This window comes from Ursus arctos, unplaced genomic scaffold (genome assembly GCF_023065955.2).
Source record: "Ursus arctos isolate Adak ecotype North America unplaced genomic scaffold, UrsArc2.0 scaffold_4, whole genome shotgun sequence".
Taxonomy (NCBI): domain Eukaryota; kingdom Metazoa; phylum Chordata; class Mammalia; order Carnivora; family Ursidae; genus Ursus; species Ursus arctos.
Window position 1 is genome coordinate 28307585 of NW_026623056.1, and position 22397 is coordinate 28329981.

Here is a 22397-nt window from a genome sequence, read left to right on the forward strand (position 1 = left end):
CTGCCTAATCATCTTCCTTTCTTTACCCCTAAAAGAAGCATGAATGTGGCTGGTTTCCTTAAATACAACTTCAACCGTGCAGCACATCTATATGCTTTAAAGTTCTACTTTTCAAAGATCATTATGCACAACAGCCATTTCAGTTTCTTAAGTAAACATTTATTCATCACTTCCAGATGGAAGGGAGTGTAATAGGCACTCTGGGAGAAAGAACAACTTACTGATCTCATGAGACTTACAGCTAAATTTATATTCCTATACAGTAGTAAAACTTGATCAGATAATGATAAAGTGGTTAAAATTTTTGTATGTTTTTAATACCTGTTAGATTAATAGGCATTAGATTTAATACCTATTAGATTTTGATGATTTACTCATTAAAAAAAAGTTTTTACTGAGCCTTCGGTATTTTTCAGGTATCAGAAATACAGAGATTTAAAAAAGGTAGTTTCCATGGAATTTATATTCAAATGGGAGAGAGATACATATAAACAAGCACAGTGTGATAAGTGTTGTAGAGTTTTATACAACAGGCTCTCCTGCCCTTGAGCAAAAGCCAGCCATGTCAGCTGTTGAAGGTTACATGGGGAAGGTAACACAGGAAAACTGCAGGAGGCTTGAGAGAAAGCAGGGCACGTGAGAGAGAGAGAGAGAGAGAGAGAGAGTGTGTGTGTGTATATCTGACAAAAAAGATTTTTGAAACAGTACTTTCCCTTAATTGCACTCTGCTATTTTCTGTTCTGTTCTAGTAAATTCTTTTTTAATGTACTGGTCACAATTCTGTAATCTTACTGGAAAAACAGCTGTGTGGGGTCTTAGTTTAGGCCAGGGGGGTATCTTGGATTTAAACAGGTTATAATTATAATTGGTAGTTAATATTTAGAATTTACTAAGACCAGATACTGTACTAAACATTTTGTTAAATATCTCATTTAGTTCTCACATTAATCTTGAAAGAGAGGAGCTGTTACTATCCCCATTTTTTAAATGAAGAAATAATAAGCACACAAAAAGTTGGGAAAGTTTTCTAAATTTATATATAATCTAGTACATATATATGATGGAGCTAAGATTCCAGCCTATGTCTGTGAGTCCAGATACACATGTGAAATCATTAACTGCAGAGTGGGACTAGAAGCATAACATTATCTTTTGGTCATTTGATTTTTTCTTGATATGCCACTAAGCCATAACCAGGCTTAGTAATATGAAAAAGGGGTGGAAGCAAAGGCTGGGGTTCTCATGGTATAGAGAATACAGTTAGAAGAAAAGAAATTGAGAGGAACCAGGGCAAACCAGTCCCTGTGGTTCCTTAACAGAGAAGAGTTTCTTTTGAAGAGAGACTGTTTTGCTTCACTGCTCACACCACCTCAACGCCCCAGGTGGAACTGATATAAAGGGAATTGATTTTACTTCTTCATTTTCTTGGTTCCTTTTATGGACTCTTTCTGAAGACAGTAAGGTATTTTTGTCTTGTAACCAAGATACCTATAAGCTGTACCTATCTGGGGGTATATATTTAGAACCACATATATGTTCTCCAATATTTATTACTCTGTCCCTTACTGTTCTTTCATGTTTTAAATGGCTTTCATTTTTGGAGAGGGGGCGTAGTGCTCCAAAGTTTGCCCATGTCAAGGCTTTCTCTCTGTAGGTTTTTAGTTTAGAAGAATGCATCACAATAGTTAGGGCTGTAAAAGAGATTTTGCATATGTTTATCCATTTTTAAATTGTCAGGAAGGTAGTGAGTCACTTATCAACTGATCCTCAAAGGTCCTGTCGTGAGAAGAACTGCTAGTTCTTACAGGCTCCGTTTTCCTTGTAGCCTCCCTCATTCTTTTAGGTCTCATTGTACTGTCTCCTCCAGTCTCCCCAGCCCCCAGGCCTGTACTCTGCTCCATTTGCAACATGATTAAAAATCAATACTTGCTTGGCTACTCTTGCCACCAGTCAAGAAATTTGTGACTTTTAAAAACCAAGAACCTACCTTGATGTGGTTTTCAAATAGAAAATTTTAAAATTCAGCCTGGACAGACTATCACCAAATTATGTTTCCAAAATTTGGCTTAGCCTATGAAATGTCATTTTAAGGGAGAATACTTTTTCATCCAGAGGCTGATCCCTGAAATTCTGGTTAAAGGTTTATTCCTTTAGCCTAAGGCATTGAAAAGGGCAAGTATTCTTGGGACTGCTGTTTTTGGCAATTATGGGAGATTTATATCTTTTTGTGAATGTATTATAGATCCTTTACTTATGGTGTGTTTGGGGATATGGGAGAGAAGGTGAAGAGTTGAAGCCAAGGTTGAAGATAACAATCTAATTGATCATTTTGTTTAGGGGCAGGTGCATACCAAGGTTAGACCATTCATTGTCAGTGGCAGATTTATGATGTGATCAGGTGTTTGTATTTTATCTAAGATGCCTTTTCCTTTACGTCTTCAAATGTGTATATAGGCTACATATTAGAATGACATATATCTGGTTGTGTTCTTTTCTGGTCACCTTGTCACCATTTTACCCTACGAAAGTACCAGTCTTATTGCCATGAGAGAGGAGGTATGGGTTTGAGGAGTAAAGAACTTAATACAATTTTAAATATTTTATTTTAATTTCATTTTAGTTCTCAAAATTCCTGTAAATAGTAAGCCACAGAATACCTGTCTTGATATTCTGACTGTTTTAGCAAATTATGGTTGTATTTTATAGTGTGGCAGTTTTCACAACTTTTTATTTCATTAGTAAAAATGTTATGAGCCATCTTATATAGCGAAGATTTTATAGAATGATCTTCCTCCCCAAAATGAAAAGTAGTTTGAAAATAAACCAAATCATTCAGAGTTATGCATATTCATTAGTTTCTTCCCCCCCCCTTTTTTTAAAGGCTTTAGTTCTTAATGCATACGATTCTCTATATGCAAGTATAGGGAGAAACACTGGAAAACCTGTCGCCTAAGTTAGCACTCTTTACGCCTGAAAACATGTTATATTCTTTTCTTCTTGACTATGACTTTTATTTACAACCATGTTAAAAAGCTGAACAATAGCATTTTTTTTAAAACCAGTTGGTCTAGTGGGGTGGAGTAAGAATGTTGATTCACCCTTGACTAAACTCCACACTGTATTTCCTTCATTATAGTTCAGTTATTAATAAAATATAACAGTTTTCCTCTCATTATTTGAATCCCCAATCTATAGTTTATGAGCTTTAGTAGAGAGGACTTATTGAAAGAAAATGTTACAGACCTTGTTAGAGTGTATCTTATTTGTGGAGATGAAGGAACTGAATACTGTTCGTGCTGCTGAGGATGTGGTCTGCACTAGGAGCTGCTGGCGTTCTGATTGCTGAAGCTGGATAGCGCTGGCATGGCCAGAGCTTGCCAAGAAAGATTAAGCAGGGAACTGCAGATTGCTGTGGATGACATTCTCTGGTCTAACAAAGCATTCAGAAACCAGATTTTTTTTTCCTCTGCAAAACCGTTGATAATTCACACTGAAAGATTTGATTACACATAAAATACATACAGAAGCTTAACACTGTATAACAAAGTATCTCAGTAAAGATATAGAAGAAGTCATACACCCTCACATATACATGCACACACACACACACACACACACACACAGAAAACTGCCGTACTGTTTTTGTTTTGGGGAATCGGAGAAGTCATTCTGAAAATCAACTCAATTTTGACATTATGCATTAGTACTGAAATACGGATAACCAGAGGCTGTATAAGGAAAGTTGCCTGGTTTTCAATTAAGTATATATATTTTGTGTACATGAGTACCCCTTCTCTTCAAATCCATATGAAATGTTCTTTGTTAGTTCTTAATGTCTGTAGTTAAAAAAAAAATGTTTATCATTTGTTTTGACAAGTCTCTAGTTTAACAAATTAGGAATCTCTTGAAGTGGTTTCATTCTTATTTATGTATCGTTATTGAATTAATGAACATGTGAGTGACATGACTCACAATTGGACACATTCTATACAGGTAGTACAGACAACCTGTGCTTTACGTGTTCAGATGAAATAGACCAGTGAGGATTCAGATTGGTGGCTTCATGGAAGTCATAGAACTTAAATGGTCCTGCGAAGTTAGACTTTATAGTCCATGCGTTACATGGCAGTTAAGTGTCATCATGGGAAGTATAGGTGGTAGAGCAGAAGCATGATGAAGCCAGGACCAGGAGAAAAATATGGGGTATACTGAAGTTGGGAATGTTAGGGCAAGGATAGGTTGGCAGATAGGCAGATGATAAATTCAGAAACATAGAGTAGCTAGTTAAAAATTTGACAGATACCAGGACAGTTGCAGGTGTTGGATAACAGGATAACAAGCAGTGTGTCACAAATGCTAGGTTAAAAGAACCAGAAGGAGGCAGATACTTTATAGTTAGTTAAAAAGCTAGAAATTCCTAAGAATTCAGTGTCATCAGCCTAATAATGCTGTCAAATAAATTTGAGTACCTGTTCTGTGCCAAGCACTGAATTAAATACGGTACATAAGTTATCTCACTTTATCCTCACAGTAGTCCTTTGAGGAGAGGGTACTATTATTCCTTTTTTTTTTTTTTTTAACAGATAAGGAAACTAAAAGTCAGAATCTTTTAGTACTTGCCCCAGTGTGTGCAGCTGGTTAAGACACAGTCCAGGTCTTCAAAGATCATGCCCTTAACCAGTATGCTATTGAAAGTGTAGATTAAGCACCAAGAAAATTTAGAGTGGACAGAAACTTTTGTTTGTTTTTTCAAGGGAGGGAGAGAGAGGGCGGAGGAGAGGGGCAGAGGGAGAGGGAGAGAGAGAATCTTAAGCAGGCTTCACACGCAGCCGGGATGCCCACGCAGGGCTTGATTTCATGACCCTGAGATCATGACCTGAGGCGAAGTCAAGAATCGGACACTTAATCCTCTAAGCCACCTAGGCACAAAACTTTTGGTTTTAAACATGGAGGTTTTCATTTTGTTCAGGTAAGAGCAGAACCACTCCTGGACCTGGCCTTACAGCTTGCAGGTGATTGGGTATGCCTGCCTGAAATGAAGTCTGTGGATGTAGGAGTAAGAGCAGATTCCATCTGATAAGGAGTAAATAAAGGCAAGATGGACGATGTGTGAATGAATGAGTAGAAAAGGCGGGGGGGGGGGGGGGGGGGGCGGAGGGTCGATTGGAGATAGGAGATAAGACTAGAAAGCTTGACTTTAGAATTATATTGCCAGATTTTGATGCCAAGCTTAGGAGTGCCATTTATTTATAATCCAGTAAGCATTATAAATATCAGGGCATTTAATGCTGTATTGGAAGAATATTATTGGTTTGTGAAGAAAACTGGAAATTTGGTGAATATGTTACCTTTTTGTTAACTATAATTTATATGAAGAATAATTCAGAAAATTGCAAGTTTATTAATCAAGTTTACTTTCAGGTATTAATAAGTTTTTTAAACAAATGACATGGTTAAGCTTCAAGAAATGTAATATTGCTTCAGTTTTGACCAGTTTGTGAGAAGTAGGTAAAACTTGGAAACTACTGAGTATTACAGTAAAACAAAATTATGTTTTTTGGACTTGAGATCCTCTTCATTTTTTTTTTTAAACATTTTATTTATTTGACAGAGAGAGACAGCCAGCGAGAGAGGGGAGTGGGAGAGGAAGAAGCAGGCTCCCAGTGGAGCAGGGAGCCCGATGCGGGGCTCGATCCCAGGACTCCGGGAGCACACCCTGAGCTTAAGGCAGATGCTTAATGACTGAGCCACCCAGTCGCCCCAGGACTTGAGATCCTCTTAATTTTTGAACAGTATAGGATGCACTAATTTCCAGGAAAAGAGCTGAAAATGGGCTCCCCACATACGAGTTAACACATAGAATTTCCTGAATTTTTTAAAGTTACTTCTGGTAGCAGTTTTTCAGTTTTGATTGCTTTTCAGATCATTTTCAGTTACTTTAGAAAATGTGGTTAGTCTAGAACTAGACAAATTACTTTTTCAATTGTTAGTTTGCCTTCCTTTAATGTGGGTTTTTCCCTAACCCCCCCCCCCGCACCCCTAATTATTTCACTCTACAGAAGATGAAGCATGAAAACAGTTGAATCTGGATCTGATGCTTTTTTTACAAGTTCTTTTGGAAAAATACCCAATTACTTCCTCAAATTCAAACACCTGGAGACTTTCAAGATTCCCCAATATTTGAAGCTATCTTTTGACAACTACTACTTATTATTCCAGAACCCAGTTGAGTGGATGACCAACATTCTATGCTTTCACATCTCGAACTCATAAAGTTCTCAGATGCCTGGATTGGCTGACAAAATTTTTTTTATTTGTTAATAAGTTTTTCATTTGACAGACTTCTAATGACACATAGTTTCAGAATTCATATATTTATTTGGGCCTTTGGTAGAAGAGTGACTGATGAAATGTACTGTCTGGACACAGGATGAAGAAATAGGATTTAGAATATTTAAGGCAATCTAAATTTATTTATCAAGGTCATTCATTCTTATTTTTTGAATACTTTTAAGATCCTTAGATGTTACCTCTGAAGAGTTTCTGTTTTTCAGAAATTCTTAAATGGTATTATCATTTTCAACTCTGATTTGGATTTTATGGAAGTGTTTTGACATTCTTTGAAAGCAGCCACAATAATAGTGATTCCTTCTATATATTGTGTAACTTTACTCTTCTGTACATCTTTTGGAGAAAGTCGAACTTCATGATGCTGTTAAGAAGCAACTGTCATAGGATTAACACCCTAAGGTAGTATTAGGTAGTTATTTATCTCCAGCTTCGTCTCCTGTGCTGTTTTTATGCTGTTTGTGTTACTGGTTATTGATGAAAGTATTTCCTACTCTTTATTTCTTATAGGACTTTCTGTTGTCTCTTGGAAGCTGATAGACAAATTAACTACAAGTTTATTGATTTCCCCCTCCCCCATATATTTTCATCTGTGTGTAAATTCTTTACATGGGTAACTGATTCTTCTTTACCTACATTTCATTATCTATTTTGATTTGACTTTCTAAGGGCACATAAAGAATAACTGCTGAGCAAGAACTTTCAGTGTGCATTTTTAATTATTCTAGAAAATATATTCAGTCAACTCTTAGTTACCTTGGGGAAGATTTTATTTATTTATGTATTTATTTGAGAGAGAGAGAGAGAGGGCATGAGCGAGCAGGTGGGAAGAGAGGCATAAGGAACGGAGAAACAGGTTCTCCGCTGAGCAGGGAGCCCAACGCAGGGCTCCATCCTAGGACCCTGGGATCATGACCTGAGCCGAAGGCAGACAGTTAACAGACTGAGCCACCCAGGTGCCCCAGATTAATTATTTAAAATTTTAAACGACAAATACAGTTGTGGAAAAAATAAAATGAATACCAGCACAAAAAGAGCAATATGTATTGCTGTTGTTTGAAGCTGCATAGTATTCTGTATATAGGCCTGTTATGCTTATATAATGGAAGAACTGTCTTCATCCTTAAAATTGAATCAGGTATGTTCTTGTCTACATCACCTTTTAGTTCTATATCATTGGATAGAGGGGAGGGACATGGCGTCTGATCAGTGCTAACTCTAGTTTTGAGGTCTAACTTTATCCCTACAGAAAAATCTGCCTGGTAAGGCATTTCATTTTTCTAATGTCAGAATTGGGAGGAAATGGAGGATGGACTCCCTGGAACTTGAAAGGTACTAATTTAAAATGTTAGGATTCAGTGAAAAATACAAAGGTTTCCCATATGCAGAAGTCTTGGGCATAAAAAATCAGGGACTGGTCAGGAGACATTTGAGGGGCTTTTATTAAGGAGATGAGATGTTAAGCAGGAGTGGAGAAGAGAATGATTCTTACAGAAGGGGGGGTGGAGGTTACCTACTGAAAACAATTGCCTGATGTTCTGCTTAGTCATTGAGATTTCTAGATTATTATTTAGTAGGAGAATTTGGTTTTTTATGATACTAAAAAGTAAGATTGTAGCCAGGAAATAGATAATGGTAACAGGCTGTTTTAGCATGATAATAGGATTTTTGGTCATTTCTCCCCTTGTATTTCATGTGATATTTTGTATTTCTAAGCTGTTCCATTTGCTTTGCTTTTACATTTTGGATGACAGTTCTTGAATGGTAAATATGTTCCTAAATATTTATATAAACAGAGTTTACATTAAATCATTACAGTGCTGAATTGAAAGTTGAAGCTATTGCTTCTTTTAACAGTCTGGATTTATTTGCTCAGCAATGTTTGGGTTTTAGGTTAATTAATTAGCTATTAAAGTTTTTTTCCCCCTGCAGGGAAGTAACTTCTGAAACTAATCCCAATCTTTCTTTTCTCTCTTTCTTTACAACAATTGCTTTTATAATGAGATTTCTTAGGAATACCACGGTCATACTCTGGCAAAGTAATGAGGGCCTGAACTTATGAACAAGACATTAAGACCAGAAATTGAATGAAATGGATATGAAGGATATTTTAAAGGAAGAATAAGTATAGATGAAATTTAATAGCGGTTTAAATAGAAGCAACTAACAGAGTGAAAGTAGTAAAGGCTAATGGTTTTTAAACTTTTATTATGGTACCCTGGTTTTCAAATGAATCCTACGTGGAGCAACATCAATAGTCAATTAAACAACAAGGCAAGTGATTTCAAATGGTTTCCTTGGCTCTTGATGAGTTGACAGATGTTACCAGTACTACCCCGTTATTTATGCAAGGAGACAATGCCAAGTTTGAAGTGACTGAAGAATTAGCCTTCGTGGAACAAACTATAGGCAAGAATATTTTCAAAATGGAATAATACACTTTAAATGGTTGAATTGCATGGTATGAATTCAATCTCAATAGTTTTATTTTCTTAAAAAGAATATATGAGAAAACATTATTTCGGTATATAATCCAAAGTGGACTCCACTAAGATGTGTTACAGCTGATGGTGGGGAAGTATGTATAGAGCTGAAAAAGTTCAGTTGGACTAATGTACAAAGCTTGAGAAAGGGTAAAGTATTTAAAGCTTATGGGCTGTGCATTGTATTACATGAGCAGTACTTTGTGGAAAACATTTGAATTTATTATGTGTCATTGAACCAGTAGTGTCAACAGCAATCTTCATTTGGTTTAATGGATTTAACCATTATTGCTCCCATGAATTTTCCTCTGATACAGAAGTGAATATCCTGACTTACTGTACTGTATAGCAGTTTAGTATGTTAGAATTGGTCAAGTTTCATTGGGAGTTTTTGAGTATAGATCTAAGGTTAAGTTTTTCTGGATGAGAAGAACTACTCTCAAACCACTATTTTATATAACACTGGAAAATGGCTTTGGAAATTAGCTTTTACTGAAGACTTGAAAATGTTTCTTAGTTAATTAAACCTAATATTACAAGGGGAAAACAGTGCTTATAGTGAAACTTCTAATGTAAAGTTGTTCTGACAGCTGCTGATTTTGAATCACAAAATGCTTTTGTACACTTCCCATGTTGTTACAAGTTACGACAAGGAGCACAATCTCCATTCCCATACACATGTGGAGTAGATTTGTTTTCCAACCTCAAACTATATTTTCATCAGATTTTAGACCTTGATGTGAGTGCAAAAGAAATTTCCATATTTCATGACCATTAAACCGTAACTTTACCTCATCTTCAGGTGGAAGTAATTAATCTGCAGTGTAATGGCACGCAGAAGGCAAATATCAAAAAAATGATCTAGTAGAATTCTGTAAATGCCTTCCAAGTGATGAATGATTCTTTAATTAGAATTATATTTTCCTGGATTAATGTCAGTATTTTTGTGACAAAACAGTTTTAAAGAATATGTAAAATCTCATTGCAGATAATCATTAGCAGATAAATATTTGTAGTCAACTTTGATGATAGGGAACACTAACTTTGAACCCCAATTCAGTGATATGCTACTTCCTCCCCATAAAAAATAATTCCAGTCTTATTAGTACATCTGTGTGGTCAAAGTTATATTCTATTATTATTATTTTATTCTGTTACTATCGTTATTATCATCATTATGTGTTAAATCTCATCAGTAAAAATATGTGAAAGTTTTTTTCTCTTTCGTTATATAAGTATGTATGCAATATCCTTGACTTTACCTCTTTACCCACAAAGCTTAATGCATTTACTTTCTGGCTCTTTATAGACAAGTTTGCTGACTGCAGTCAAAATTTATTCTTTGAATGTCCTACTCTCTCAGTTCTTAGACCTCTTCTTTGTTGATGATCTCGTCATTCATTCTACTTTACTATTGGTCATACCTTACGCTAGTGGCTACCAAACCTTAATCTCTTCATGATATGTTTCTCATTTTCTAAGCACTGCCTTCTATCAGTTCTGCTGATGCCTTCTTGTACTTAGTTTTCAACAGTCTTTTGTGTCTGCTAGGACCTATAGTCCAGTGACTCTACCTCCTTTTCACTAGCATTCCTTTTCCTCCTCATCTCTTTCCTTTCCAGTTTAAAGTCAACCCTCATTTATCATCATCGCTCTCTTGCATACACTCATGCTTTTTGCTTTCTGTCATACATAGTATTCACTTGGCTAAAGCACAGCTTTGGGAAATTTAACTCCTTCCATCTCTGGAATAATGCCGAATTAGGGTCACCTTAAATATTAAGGTCTTGATCTCAGGGTCATGAATTCAAGCCCTGTGTTAGGCTCCACACTGGACATGGAGCCTCCTTAAAAAGGGCAGGGTGCCTGGGTGGCTCAGTAGGTTAAAGCATCCTGCTGTTATTTTCACCTCAGGGTCGTGAGATCAAGCCCCGCGTTGGGCTCCGTGGTAGGTGTGGAGGCTGCTGAAGATCCTCTGTCTCCCTCTCTCCCTCCCCCATCTTGTGCTCTCACTCTCTAAAAAGAAAAAAGATATAGAACAATTCCATCACTCCCCAAAATTCCTCCATATCTTTTTGAGGTTAGCCCCTCGCCAATTCCCATCCTTTGCCCCTTTCAGAATATCCTATAAATTAAATCATATGGGAGGTAACCTTTGAGCCTGGCTTCTTCCTCTTATCATAGTGCATTTGAGAGTCCTCCGTGTTGTTGATGTATCAGTATTTCATTTTTATTTCTGAGCAGCATTCTGTGGTTCATTCTTTCTCCAGTTGAGGTATATTTGGGTTGTTTCTAGTTTTTGGTGCTTATGAATGAAGCTTCTGTAAACATTTGCTATAAAAATTTGCATACAGCTTTTTTGTGAACATATTTTCACTTTGGGAAACTAAAGTGGAATTTTGGGTTATATCGTAAGTGTATGTTTAACTTTTATAAGAAACCGCTAAACTATTTTCCCAAGTGACTATACCATTTTGCCGTCTATAGTAACTTAGGAGCTTTCCATTTCATCTGTATCCTTGACAGCACTTGGCATTGTCACATTTCTTTATTTTAGTCATTCTACCAGGCATGTACTTGTTTCTTATTGTGGTTTTAACTTGCATTTCATTAAGGACCAAACATGTTGAGCATCTTTTCATGTGCTTATTTGCCATCTGCATGCAAATACACATATTGGGGGTGGTCAAGTGTCTCTCTGATTCTTTTGCCCATTAAAAAAATAGGATTATTTGTTCTTATTGTGAGTTTTGAGTGTTCTTTATGTATTTATTTAATATCAGATATGTGATTTGGAGTTTTTTCTCCCATAAACTTGTTTTTTTGAATTAATAGAAAAATCGTTGTTTTCTTGAAAGACCTCTTGGTATTTTCCAAAGTAATGCTACATTTGATTTCATTTTTATATACAATATTAACTTCATATTTCCAAGTGTAATATAAAATAAAAAGTAAAATGGTAATGAATCTACATTAGTTATTTTCTGAAATATGCAGAAATCCAAACTGAAAGTTTGGTAGAAATATTAGGCTTTGTTTTTCTGCCTATTAATATGGAACATAAGTTTTATTATATATTTCAAAGAATATTATAAATAATTTTTATATTCAGTAGATAAGATAAGTGTTCTTACATAACCTCTGTTACCTAAAAAACTGATTAAACCAATGTTTAGTATCAGACTGAAGCACTAAAAGGATTTAATTTTCATCAGATGGAAAATAAATTTCCGTTGGAAGATATTTTTAACATGTAACTTGTATTTATTCTAATTATATAGAATATAATTTGTCAGATCCATGCTTTGCTTGCACCGATTAAAATGCTGTTACCACGTTATGTATTAAATTAATGGCACAATCTCAAGCAAAGTTCCTCATTCACAGTGAATAATCTAAAAGTTCATAATGAAATTCATAGAGACTTGGTACTATTAGAACAGATTATATAAAATTTTAGAAGTACTAATGTAAAAGTATTGTAGTTGCTACTAAGTTTTTATTTATTTATTTATTTATTTATTTATTTATTTATTTATTTGACAATGAGAGAGAGCCAGCCAGCGAGAGAGGAAACACAGGCAGGGGGAGTGGGAGAGGAAGAAGCAGCCTCCCAGCAGAGGAGCCTGATGTGGGGCTCGATCCCAGGACTCTGGGATCATGCCCTGAGCCGAAGGCAGATGCTTAACGACTGAGCCACCCAGGTGCCCCACATTTTGAGATTCTAACTTAAATTTCCTTTTGGTATTTTAATTTTGATTTCGTACTGCCCACATGACATCAGTTACTTAGTGCTAATATGCTTAGATATTATTACAAGCTGTGGTGGATGCACAATATACAACGGATAGAAAAATAAGGTGTGGAAATTGCCATAATTGATGTTCAGTTTATTTTTATTTTTATTTATTTTTTTAGAATTAGGAGAGTGTTTGTTTTCCTCGTATGATTCCTAGACCAACTCATACTTAAATCTTTAAAATTGTGAACCAGGTCTGCCTGGGATGTTGCTTACTGGAGGTGATTGATTATTCTTCAGTCTTGTCTGTTTAATAAAGCAGAAGTCTAAAACCGAAGTCAAAAAACAACTCCCCACCTGTCATTTGCTGTTTCATCTTAAAGAAGCTAGACCACTTAAAAAAATTACAGTACAAATGTATAATTTCATAGCTCCACAAAAGAAAAGAAGCCTAGAGGAAATGAAAGAACTTTTTCTTCATTTTTTTTTGTGGGGGAAGGTGATGACCCCAACTTGTTATTTTTTTAAATGGGCAAACATTGCTAATTTTCCTCCCCCCCCCCTTTTTTTTTAAAGAGAGTGAGCACACGAGCAGGGTTGGGGGGTGGCAGTGTGGGGACAGGCTGATGGAGGGAGAGAATCTTAAGCAGGCTCCACGTTCTCACAGCCCTGAGATCGTGACCTGAGCTGATATAAACAGTAGTCAGATGCTTAAGCTTACCCAGCTGAGCCACCCGGGCAGGCGCCCCTGCCAGTTTCTAAAGTTGAAAATGGCAGGAGTTGAAGTTTCTCCCTGACCTGCATTCTAGGGAAGGAAAGTCATTCTATTCTACTGGACGGGTTGGTTTCAAAACTTTGCTACCCAGAAAAATTACTTTTTTCATTAGTTAAGACTTCTGGGTTTTGTTGGGTTTTTTTGTCAGTTTGATTTAACTGAAATGTCTTCATGTTACTGTGGCACCTTCAGTTTGTATGTAATGACCTGATTTATACTTCATTGGTTGTAGTTTAGTCTCAGATTATTTCCTGTAGAATTTAGTTTCCTGCGTAGTACAGGCATACCTTGCTCTATTGTGCTTCACAGATACTGCATTTTTCTTTTAAAGAAGGTTTGTGGTAACTCCGCATCATGCTTGTGTATTAGTGCCATTTTTCGAATAGCATTTGCTCACTTCTTAATCTCTGTCACGTTTTGGTAATTCTTGCAGTATTTCAGACTTTCTCATTATTATATTTGTTATGGTGATCAGTGATTACAACTTGCTGAAAGCTTAGATGATGGTTAGCGTTTTTTAGAAGTAATATATTTTTAAATTAAGGAATGTACTTTTTTTAGACACAATGTTATTACACACTTAATAAACTATAGTAGAGTGTAAATATAGCTTTTATGTGCACTGGGAAATTTAAAAATTCATTTGACTCATGTCATTGTGATATTTGCTTTATCGTGGTAGTCTGGAACTGAACGCTGCAGTATCTCTGAGGTATGCTCGTATATGTGTTCTTCTTAGACTGATAAATGATCTTTATAACCTCCTGGAAGGACTATATGCCAAAGATATGTTTTCTAAATTCTCTGAAGTTTTAAGCAAATAACTGAGTATGTGATTACTAGCCCATGTATTTATTTCAGTAATCCTCCTTGTTTCCCTTTTCCAAAATTTATTGTCTAAGTTAAGGACGTTTTCATTTGGGATATGTAGCCCAGCCAATGGGTTGTAACTATAATCAATATGTAAATATAATGATAATCATTTATTTATTAACCTCTTCATTTCTATTTTTATAACTAACATTTATTGAGCTATTAAAGTGTACTGGATTTCATTTTTAAATTAGTTCCCACAAGTTATTTAACATTTGGTTCTGAGGTATGTTTCATTAATATTTTTATTTTACAGATAAGAATATCAAGTCTTAAGAGTTTAAATAACATGCTCAGTTTCTCACAGTTAAGAAATGCTGAGATCAGCATTAAAACCCAGCTGATCTGGCTGTAGAACCTGTATTTTTAAGTACTTATAATGCTTCTCAAAGTAGTGCATTATCTTTTTTGGTTAGTGTAATATTCATTATTGCTGTAAATTTTGTTATACCTGCCCTTTTTTATGACTTACTAATTATGGATGATTCCTTCTGTTGTCCAGTATGTATTACTAGATAGGCTATGTGAACTTTGTCATAGGTTAAGTATTATCATAAATATTTTTGACCTAGATTTTATGAAGACTTCATTATTAAAATAATTGCTGCTTCATCTGATTAATCAGAACAGTAGATACCATTTCTTGAGTATATAGCACTTTGCAATTCACTATCATAACAGAGAAGTGGTTTGGGGGAGGAATTTTTGGAGAAAATGATCCTAGAGGAGAGAAAAAACATGATAGTTCTAGGAATTGCAAGAAGGCCACTTTGATTAGAGCTCAGAAAGTAAAGGAAGGAATTGTGAAGATAGACATGAGAGAAAGGCACGGCCCAGTTTTTGTGTTTTGTGTTTTTTAAATTCTAAAAACAGTGGAAGGCCAGGGATCGTATTTAAAGATGATCAAATTTACTTAAATTAACAAAATCTGAGAGTGGTATGGAATTGTAAGGAGACGAGGGTGGATCCCAGAGAGACTGCTGTTAGGAGGATATTATAGAATAGTCCAGTCCAGGGTATGCCGTGTCTTGAACTTGATTGATGACAGTGGGAAATGGAAAGAAGTTGGGGAGATTTCGCAGGTATTTAGTAGGTAGAAACCTGTTCATTAGTTAAATATGGAGAGGAGATGAAGTAAAGTTGTGTGAGCCTCTGGGTTGTGAAACTAGATGGATAGGAGTACCATTCATAAATAAGGAATCGAGGGAAGGACTAAGCTGTGGGTTGAAGATCACAAGTTTAGTGTGAGATATGATGTATCTGAGATCCCCAAGTGTCGTAGAAGTGGATTGTTTGTTCAGTACGCAGCTCGGATGTGTGAGTTTGGAGATCAGATTTGAGTATAAATAAGGCTGTGGAAGTAGATGAGTTTCCCTTCTTGCCAAAGAAAAGAAAGAAAAAGCAAAAGACTTAGGAGGAAGCCTTGAAAAACTGAAACATTTCATGGTGGGAGGGAGGAAGGTGAGCTGGGAAGAGCACCCAGAAGGAGTAGTTGGAGAAGCTGCAGGAGCATGGCTGCCATAGAAGCTAAGGGAAAAGTGAGTTTAAAAAAAAAGAAGGGGATCACTTGAGTTAAATGCTGTTGAGAGGTCTAAGGTCACTGAAAAGACTTGCAAGATGTGATGTGCAAGAACCATTTGATGAAGTGGGTGCAAAAGCCAGATTGGAATGGTTCAAAGAGGAAGAAGCAGCGTAGTTGAGACTGCTAGCAGTCAGATTAATACATCAGGCCACAGTGAGCTAGTTTACGCATAAAGGTTATGTCCTTATCACTTGTATATAATTTGCAACAGTAATTACCCATATATCAGAGGAAGAATTCTTACCCGTAAGTAGCTCAAGTGTGTGCAGTGTTAAAATTACTAGGGAGAGTGGGGCACCTGGGTGGCTCAGTCATTAAGCGTCTGCCTTCGGCTCAGGGCGTGATCCCGGCATTCTGGGATCGAGCCCCACATCAGGCTCCTCCGCTGAGAGCCTGCTTCTTCCTCTCCCACTCCCCCTGCTTGTGTTCCCTCTCTCGCTGGCTGTCTCTCTCTGTCAAATAAATAAATAAAATCTTAAAAAAAAAAAAAATTACTAGGGAGAAACACCACAGTGGGAAGAATTTGTGGTCTCAATGGGTAACCATTAGAAGAGAAACCCTAGGCCTCTTGGGCATTGGAAATTACCATTAGTGGAACACCTTGTTTTTCTTCCCCATGTTACTGCTTCCTGAATTGTAAGTAGTATTTACAAACTTCTTGTTATTTTTCGAGTGAGTTTTTCCTCTTAATCTTAAAATCACTCAAAGGCTGTATAGATATCTTTCTTTTTAGTAGAGGGGCCCTAGCCCTCAAGGGGAAAAACAATAAAGGAATTTTCTGTAAAGAAATTTCATTTAAGTGTAATATTTTTCTTAGTGAAATATGTATCAATCATTTTATTTTTTTTGTTTTGATTCAAAAAACATACCAAAGTACCAAAGTCAGGAATAAGATACGAGCACATTATTGTATTGCTATTGCTTTTTAATATAATGTTTGAGAATAGTAGCCAGCAAAAGTACACAAAAGAAAAATATTACAGGCAAAAACACTATTTTTGCAACCAACATTATTTTATACTTGAAAAATCCATGAGAGTCAACTGAAAAATTATTGCAAGCTAATAAATTTTGTTAAGTAGAAAACCATATACTTTGTATACACCCACAGTAGAAGATATAACAGAAGAAAACACCTTATTTACAGTATCAACAACAGGGAAATGTGGAAAATCCCATATGAAGAAATCATTGAAACACTGTTGAGGACATGAAACCAAAGTTGGTTAAATGGGAGGCCAGGGCATATCCCCCCCCCCCTTTTTTTGGTGAGAGAGGTCAACATAGAGGATATCAGTTTTTTATAAGTTAACATAAACATTTCAGGCAGCTCTCCCTTTCCCCACCCCGAATACTAGATAAGATAATTCTGAAATAATATGGGAAGTGGATGAACAAAACAAACTAGAAGAACAATGAGGGGGGGATCAGCCCTACCAGATGATTAAGTGTATAATAACGTCATAAAACGCTTTCACTCTGGCTTATGAATAGTCAGACCAATGGAACAAAATAGAATTAAAGGTCTAGAAATAAACCCATGGAAATTATTAGTGTATGAGTTTGATAAAGAAGTGCTCACAAAAAGAACTTCTCAGTAAATGGTGTTGGGAAGACTGATGGTCATCTGAACCTCTGGATGAACCCGAAATGTATCAGACTTAATGTGAAAGATGAAACTGCAAATGAGTCTTGAAAATACAGGCAGAATCTCTACACCCATGCCAACATTTGTGATTGTCTTTTTTATTTTAACTATCTTATTGGGTGTGAAGTGGTATCTCATTGTGGTCTTAATTTGCATTACCCTAATGAGTAATGATGTTGAGCATCTTTTCATGTACTTACTGGCTATTTGCATATCTTCAGAGAAATGTCTATTCAGATCCATTGCCTATTCTTAGATTATTTGTCTTTTTAACTGTTGAGTTGTAAGTGTGCATGTCATACACTGGATGCACATCCCTTGTCAGATACATAATTTGCAAATAATTTACCCCATTCCCTGGGTTATCTTTTCACTTAAAAAAAAAAATAACATGGAAGTTTACCATTTTAATCATGTTTAAGCATAGAATTTAGTGGCTTGAAGTATATTTACAATATTGTGTGACCAAAAAACCTGTAACCATTAAGCAGTGTAACTCTCCTTTCCTCCCTCTCCCAGTCCCTGGTAACCTCCATTCTGCTTTTGTCTCTCTGAATTTGCCTGCTCTAGGTACTTCATCTCAATGGAATCATTCAATATTTATCCTTTGCCTGTCTGGCTTCTTTCATTTAGCATAACTTTTTCAAGGTTCATCCATGTTGTAGCATGTATCAGAATTTCATTTCTCTTTATGACTGAATAATACATCATTGTATGTATATATCACATTTTATTTATGCATTCATCTGCTGATGGACACTGGGTTGTTTCCATCTTTTGGCTATTGTGAATACTGCTTCTCTGAGCATTGAGGTATAAATATCTGTTTGAGTGAGTCCCTGTTTTCTTTTGGGTATGTACATAGGAATAGAATTGTTGGGTCACATGGTAATTCTATGTTTAACATTTTGAGGGGCTGCCAGACTATTTCCCATAGCAGCTACCTTTTTTCCTTTTTCCTTTCTTGATAGTGTTTTTTGAAGAACAGACGTTTTTAATTTTTATGAACTACATTGTATTTTTTGTTCGGTTGATTGGATTTTTGGTGTCCTGTTTAAGAAATCATTGCTGAATCCAGGGTCAAGATATTCTATGTTTTCTTCTAAATGTTTTATAGTTTTAGTTCTCACATTTAGGCCTATGGTCTATTTTGAGTTAAGTTTCGTATATGGTTGAGGTAGGGGTCCAACTCTGTTCTTTTACATGTGGGTATCAGATATGCCCCAGCATCATTGTTGAAAAGAGTATTTTCCCCCCATTGAAGTATATTGGCACCCATGTTGAAAATCGGTTGACCGCAAATGTAAAGGTTTATTTCTGGACTCTCAAGTCTGTTCTCTGACAGGTATGTCTATCCTTATGCCATTACCACACTACCTTACTTACTACTGTAGCTTTGTAGTAGGTTTTGAAATTAGGAGATGTGAGTCTTACTTAGTTTTTCTTTTCAAGATTGTTTGGCTATTCTGTATTCCTTGCATTTCCAAATGAGTTTTAGGATTAGGTTCTCAGTTTCTGCTTTGAAATCTGTAGATCTACGTATAGAGTATGAACCATCTTAAACAATAAGAAGTCTGCTAGTCCGTGAATATTATGCAGAATTAATTTTATTCTAATCAGTTCACTAATTTTCTTCTCTATCTTTTCTCACTTCTGAGAAATGACTTTAACTTCTGAACTTGATAAGCTCTGTCTCTACATTCTCTATTTCAAAATATGGAAGTATTATTTTTTCTAAAATAAAACTTGTACTCTCCCTTTTCATCTTAGGTCCTCTGAGATCTTGTTCTTTTGATTATTAACCATAATATTTCAGTTTAATCTAGTATTTCATTTCTCTTCACTGGCTTCTTCCTTTCTGGCTTCAGATAATTCAGTTTCCCCATCCTTATCAATACTTGCTCTCTTGAATGGATTGCCTCCTGATTATTACTTCTCATCTCCTTTTCTTCATTTCTTTCACTTCCCAACTTTCTTAGTAAGTGGTCTTCTTAAGAAAAAAAAATTGCATTCTGAACGGAAAAAAAAGTGGTCTTCTTTCCCAGCTTCCATTGCTTCATTAGTTATTCACTTATTAACCCTTTGGCCAAGTGCCTTAGCTTTTCTGGACTTCAGTATTTCTTTTTTTGTGAAATAAGTGAATTGGTCTTGATAGTTGTATTAAGCTCTCATTCTAGCCTCTGAACCCTTGAAGTCCTTACTTAAAACCCCAGTATACATACGTGGAACTATTCTGTCCTGAAATCTAGGTGGCGTGCTTAGAGCCGTTTGCCACACCAGCATGAGCATCTGTGTGGTTCTTTCAGCTCTAAAATTTGGTAACTCCATAGCAGATACAGAAATCAATCTATGTATCTATCTATCTTCCTTCCTTCCTTCCTTCCTTCCTTCCTTCCTTCCTTCCTTCCTTAAACAGAAGTTGCATTCTTGAAAGTTTCAAGTAATTGTCGCCAAATTAAGTTCTCTTTTAGGCACCATTTATCCTGGACATTCTATAGTAACTAAATTCTTAGTTTCTTTGTTTTTTTCCACTACATTTTCTTTCTTTGGCTTTAATCACATACACAGTCTCTTTAAAAGTGCTATTCACTTTAAATTCTAACACTTGCAAGAAGCTTTTTCAAATCATACCAGCTCAGTAACATTTTCCCCAATAATAATCCACTGAATAATCATTTATGCCATTCATTTGGCATTTAAAAATTGTACAGTATTTTAAGCTACATAAAGATAATTTAAACTCCTATTTGGACCAAAAGAAATATGATCTAGTGGAATAGAGATGTACAAAATAATTATTGAGTTGACAGTAATAGTAATGAGTGCTATAGGAGAGGCTCAGATGAAGTTCTGTGGAAGTTTAGGAAAGATAAAAGATACTTTTCCCCTGGAAAACTAGGACAAAGGATCCCAGAGGATATGGGTTGGGACTTGAAGGAAATGTGGCACCTTGAACACACAGAGATGGGCATTCTTTTTCTCTTTTTTCTTTTCTTTTCTTTTCTTTTTTTTTTTTAAGATTTTATTTATTTTAGAGAGAGAGTTTGTGGGGGCAGGGGAGGGGTGGGCAGAGGGAGAGGAGAGAGAGAATCTCAAGCAGGCGCCGCACTGAGCGTGGAGCCTGTCGTGGGGCTCAGTCCCATGACCCCGCGATCATGAGCTGAACCGAAATCAAGAGTCGGGACGCTCAATTGACTGAGCTACCCAGGTGCCCCTGGGTGGGCATTCTTGACTGAAGGAGCAGTGTGAATCTGCAGCAGAGGTAGAAAAGCACAAGATGGTAGGTATTTTGATTTGGCTGGAGGAAAAGTTTTAAGAAGAGAGGTAGTGAGATAGAAGGTTGTAAAGGTAAACCAGAGCTGGGTGTAGTTTTATTAGTTGTCTCTTTATAATTTGTGTATTTTGCTTTCCCAGTAACATTGTAAGCTGTCTGAAGCCAAGTGATGAATCTTACACTTTAAATCTTCCGGGGTTATGGGCAGGGTTATGGTAGAGGGCAAGTATTCAGTAAGATTTTGTTGAATGTATCAAACAGTAGCTTCCCAAAAAGTATTATTCAGGATAACTTACTCTCACACCCTTCTGTTTACTGTGGTTTTATCAGTAAAAACTATTTGTTAGGTTTTTTTAAAAGATTTTATCTATTTATTTGACAGAGAGAGAGACAGCCAGCGAGAGAGGGAACACAAACAGGGGGAGTGGGAGAGGAAGAAGCAGGCTCCCAGCAGAGGAGCCTGATGTGGGGCTCGATCCCAGAACACCAGGATCACGCCCTGAGCCAAAGGCAGACGCTTAACGACTGCGCCACCCAGACGCCCCAGTAAAAACTATTTTAGATCTCCATAGTAATGGTTCCTAACAGCTAATCAGCCCTTATGAAACTTTAAAAAATAAAATGGAGGGGGTAGGGGCAGGAGTCGTGTGTCTGATTAGCAGTACTCAGTTTGATTCATTCCCCAAAAGGACATGAGAAATGCTGGTTTGAGTTGAGAAAAAGGATCACTATAGACAAACCTTTTGAAACTTAGTCTCTAATTTAAGTTCTTTTTATGTTTTAATAAATTAGATTTTTAAGAATATTTCCTAGGATTCAGATTTCATTTAACCACAAATATTTGTTGAAAAGAAATGAAGAATTGAAAAGGTGTACCCAAGAATATGTTGGACTATATATGGGTAACATTTTCTTTTTTCAAAAAATTTTCTAAAATATTATTTTGTATGATTGAATAAAAAAGATTAAAAGCATCAGCTACTCTACTGAAACAGTGTTCACATTGCTGTAAGTTCCTGGTACTCTTGGTCTCCATGGAAAAAGTATGTTATGTACACACATAATAGAAAAGTAGGTAAATTGAGTATGCCTGCCCTCAGTCTTTTCTTTCCACTGGCGCATGCCAGCCTTTAATTTTTGTAAAGCAAAATATTTTTTACAAATTAAATTGGAAGATAAATTTAATTTAGGAGCAGAGTTTTTGTCATTTAAAAAGAACAAAGTATGACAGTTTTTAAGAGCCATTTATTTAGAGATTCTTGTGGTAAAGTAATTCATTATTTTACAATATTTGTTTTGTTTTAAACTTTCTGTATCATGTACTAGGTGAAAAACCATTTCGCTGCGATGAATGTGGTATGAGATTCATACAAAAATATCACATGGAAAGGCATAAGAGAACTCATAGTGGAGAAAAACCTTACCAGTGTGAATACTGTTTACAGGTAAGGGGTGGTTTGAAATATTCGTTTTTGTTCTTGGGTTTTTTAAAAAATCACTTTGTTGAGGTATGATGGACATTGAAATTTTTCCATCCTAATTAAATTATAAAATAATTCTATTAAATTAAATTAGAAAATGTTACGACTAGAATTGTTTGAAGAACTTCCCAGCTGCTGCTGATTAGATTTATAGTGGACATCTGGCTCAACAAATTAGTTTGAAATTGCTTATA

The 22397-nt window shown here is 36.0% G+C and overlaps 1 protein-coding gene across 6 annotated transcripts in view; it reads left to right on the top strand.

Annotated features, from left to right (window-relative positions):
• The window catches only part of ZNF148 (zinc finger protein 148), a 113724-nt gene that overhangs the window by 84691 nt on the left and 6636 nt on the right, over positions 1-22397 (top strand). For all 6 annotated transcript variants that reach the window (XM_026495338.4, XM_026495339.4, XM_026495346.4 and 3 more), the window contains one exon: positions 22049-22167. In XM_026495338.4, coding sequence (XP_026351123.1) covers positions 22049-22167 — 119 coding nt within the window. The remainder of the gene's footprint in view (positions 1-22048; positions 22168-22397) is intronic.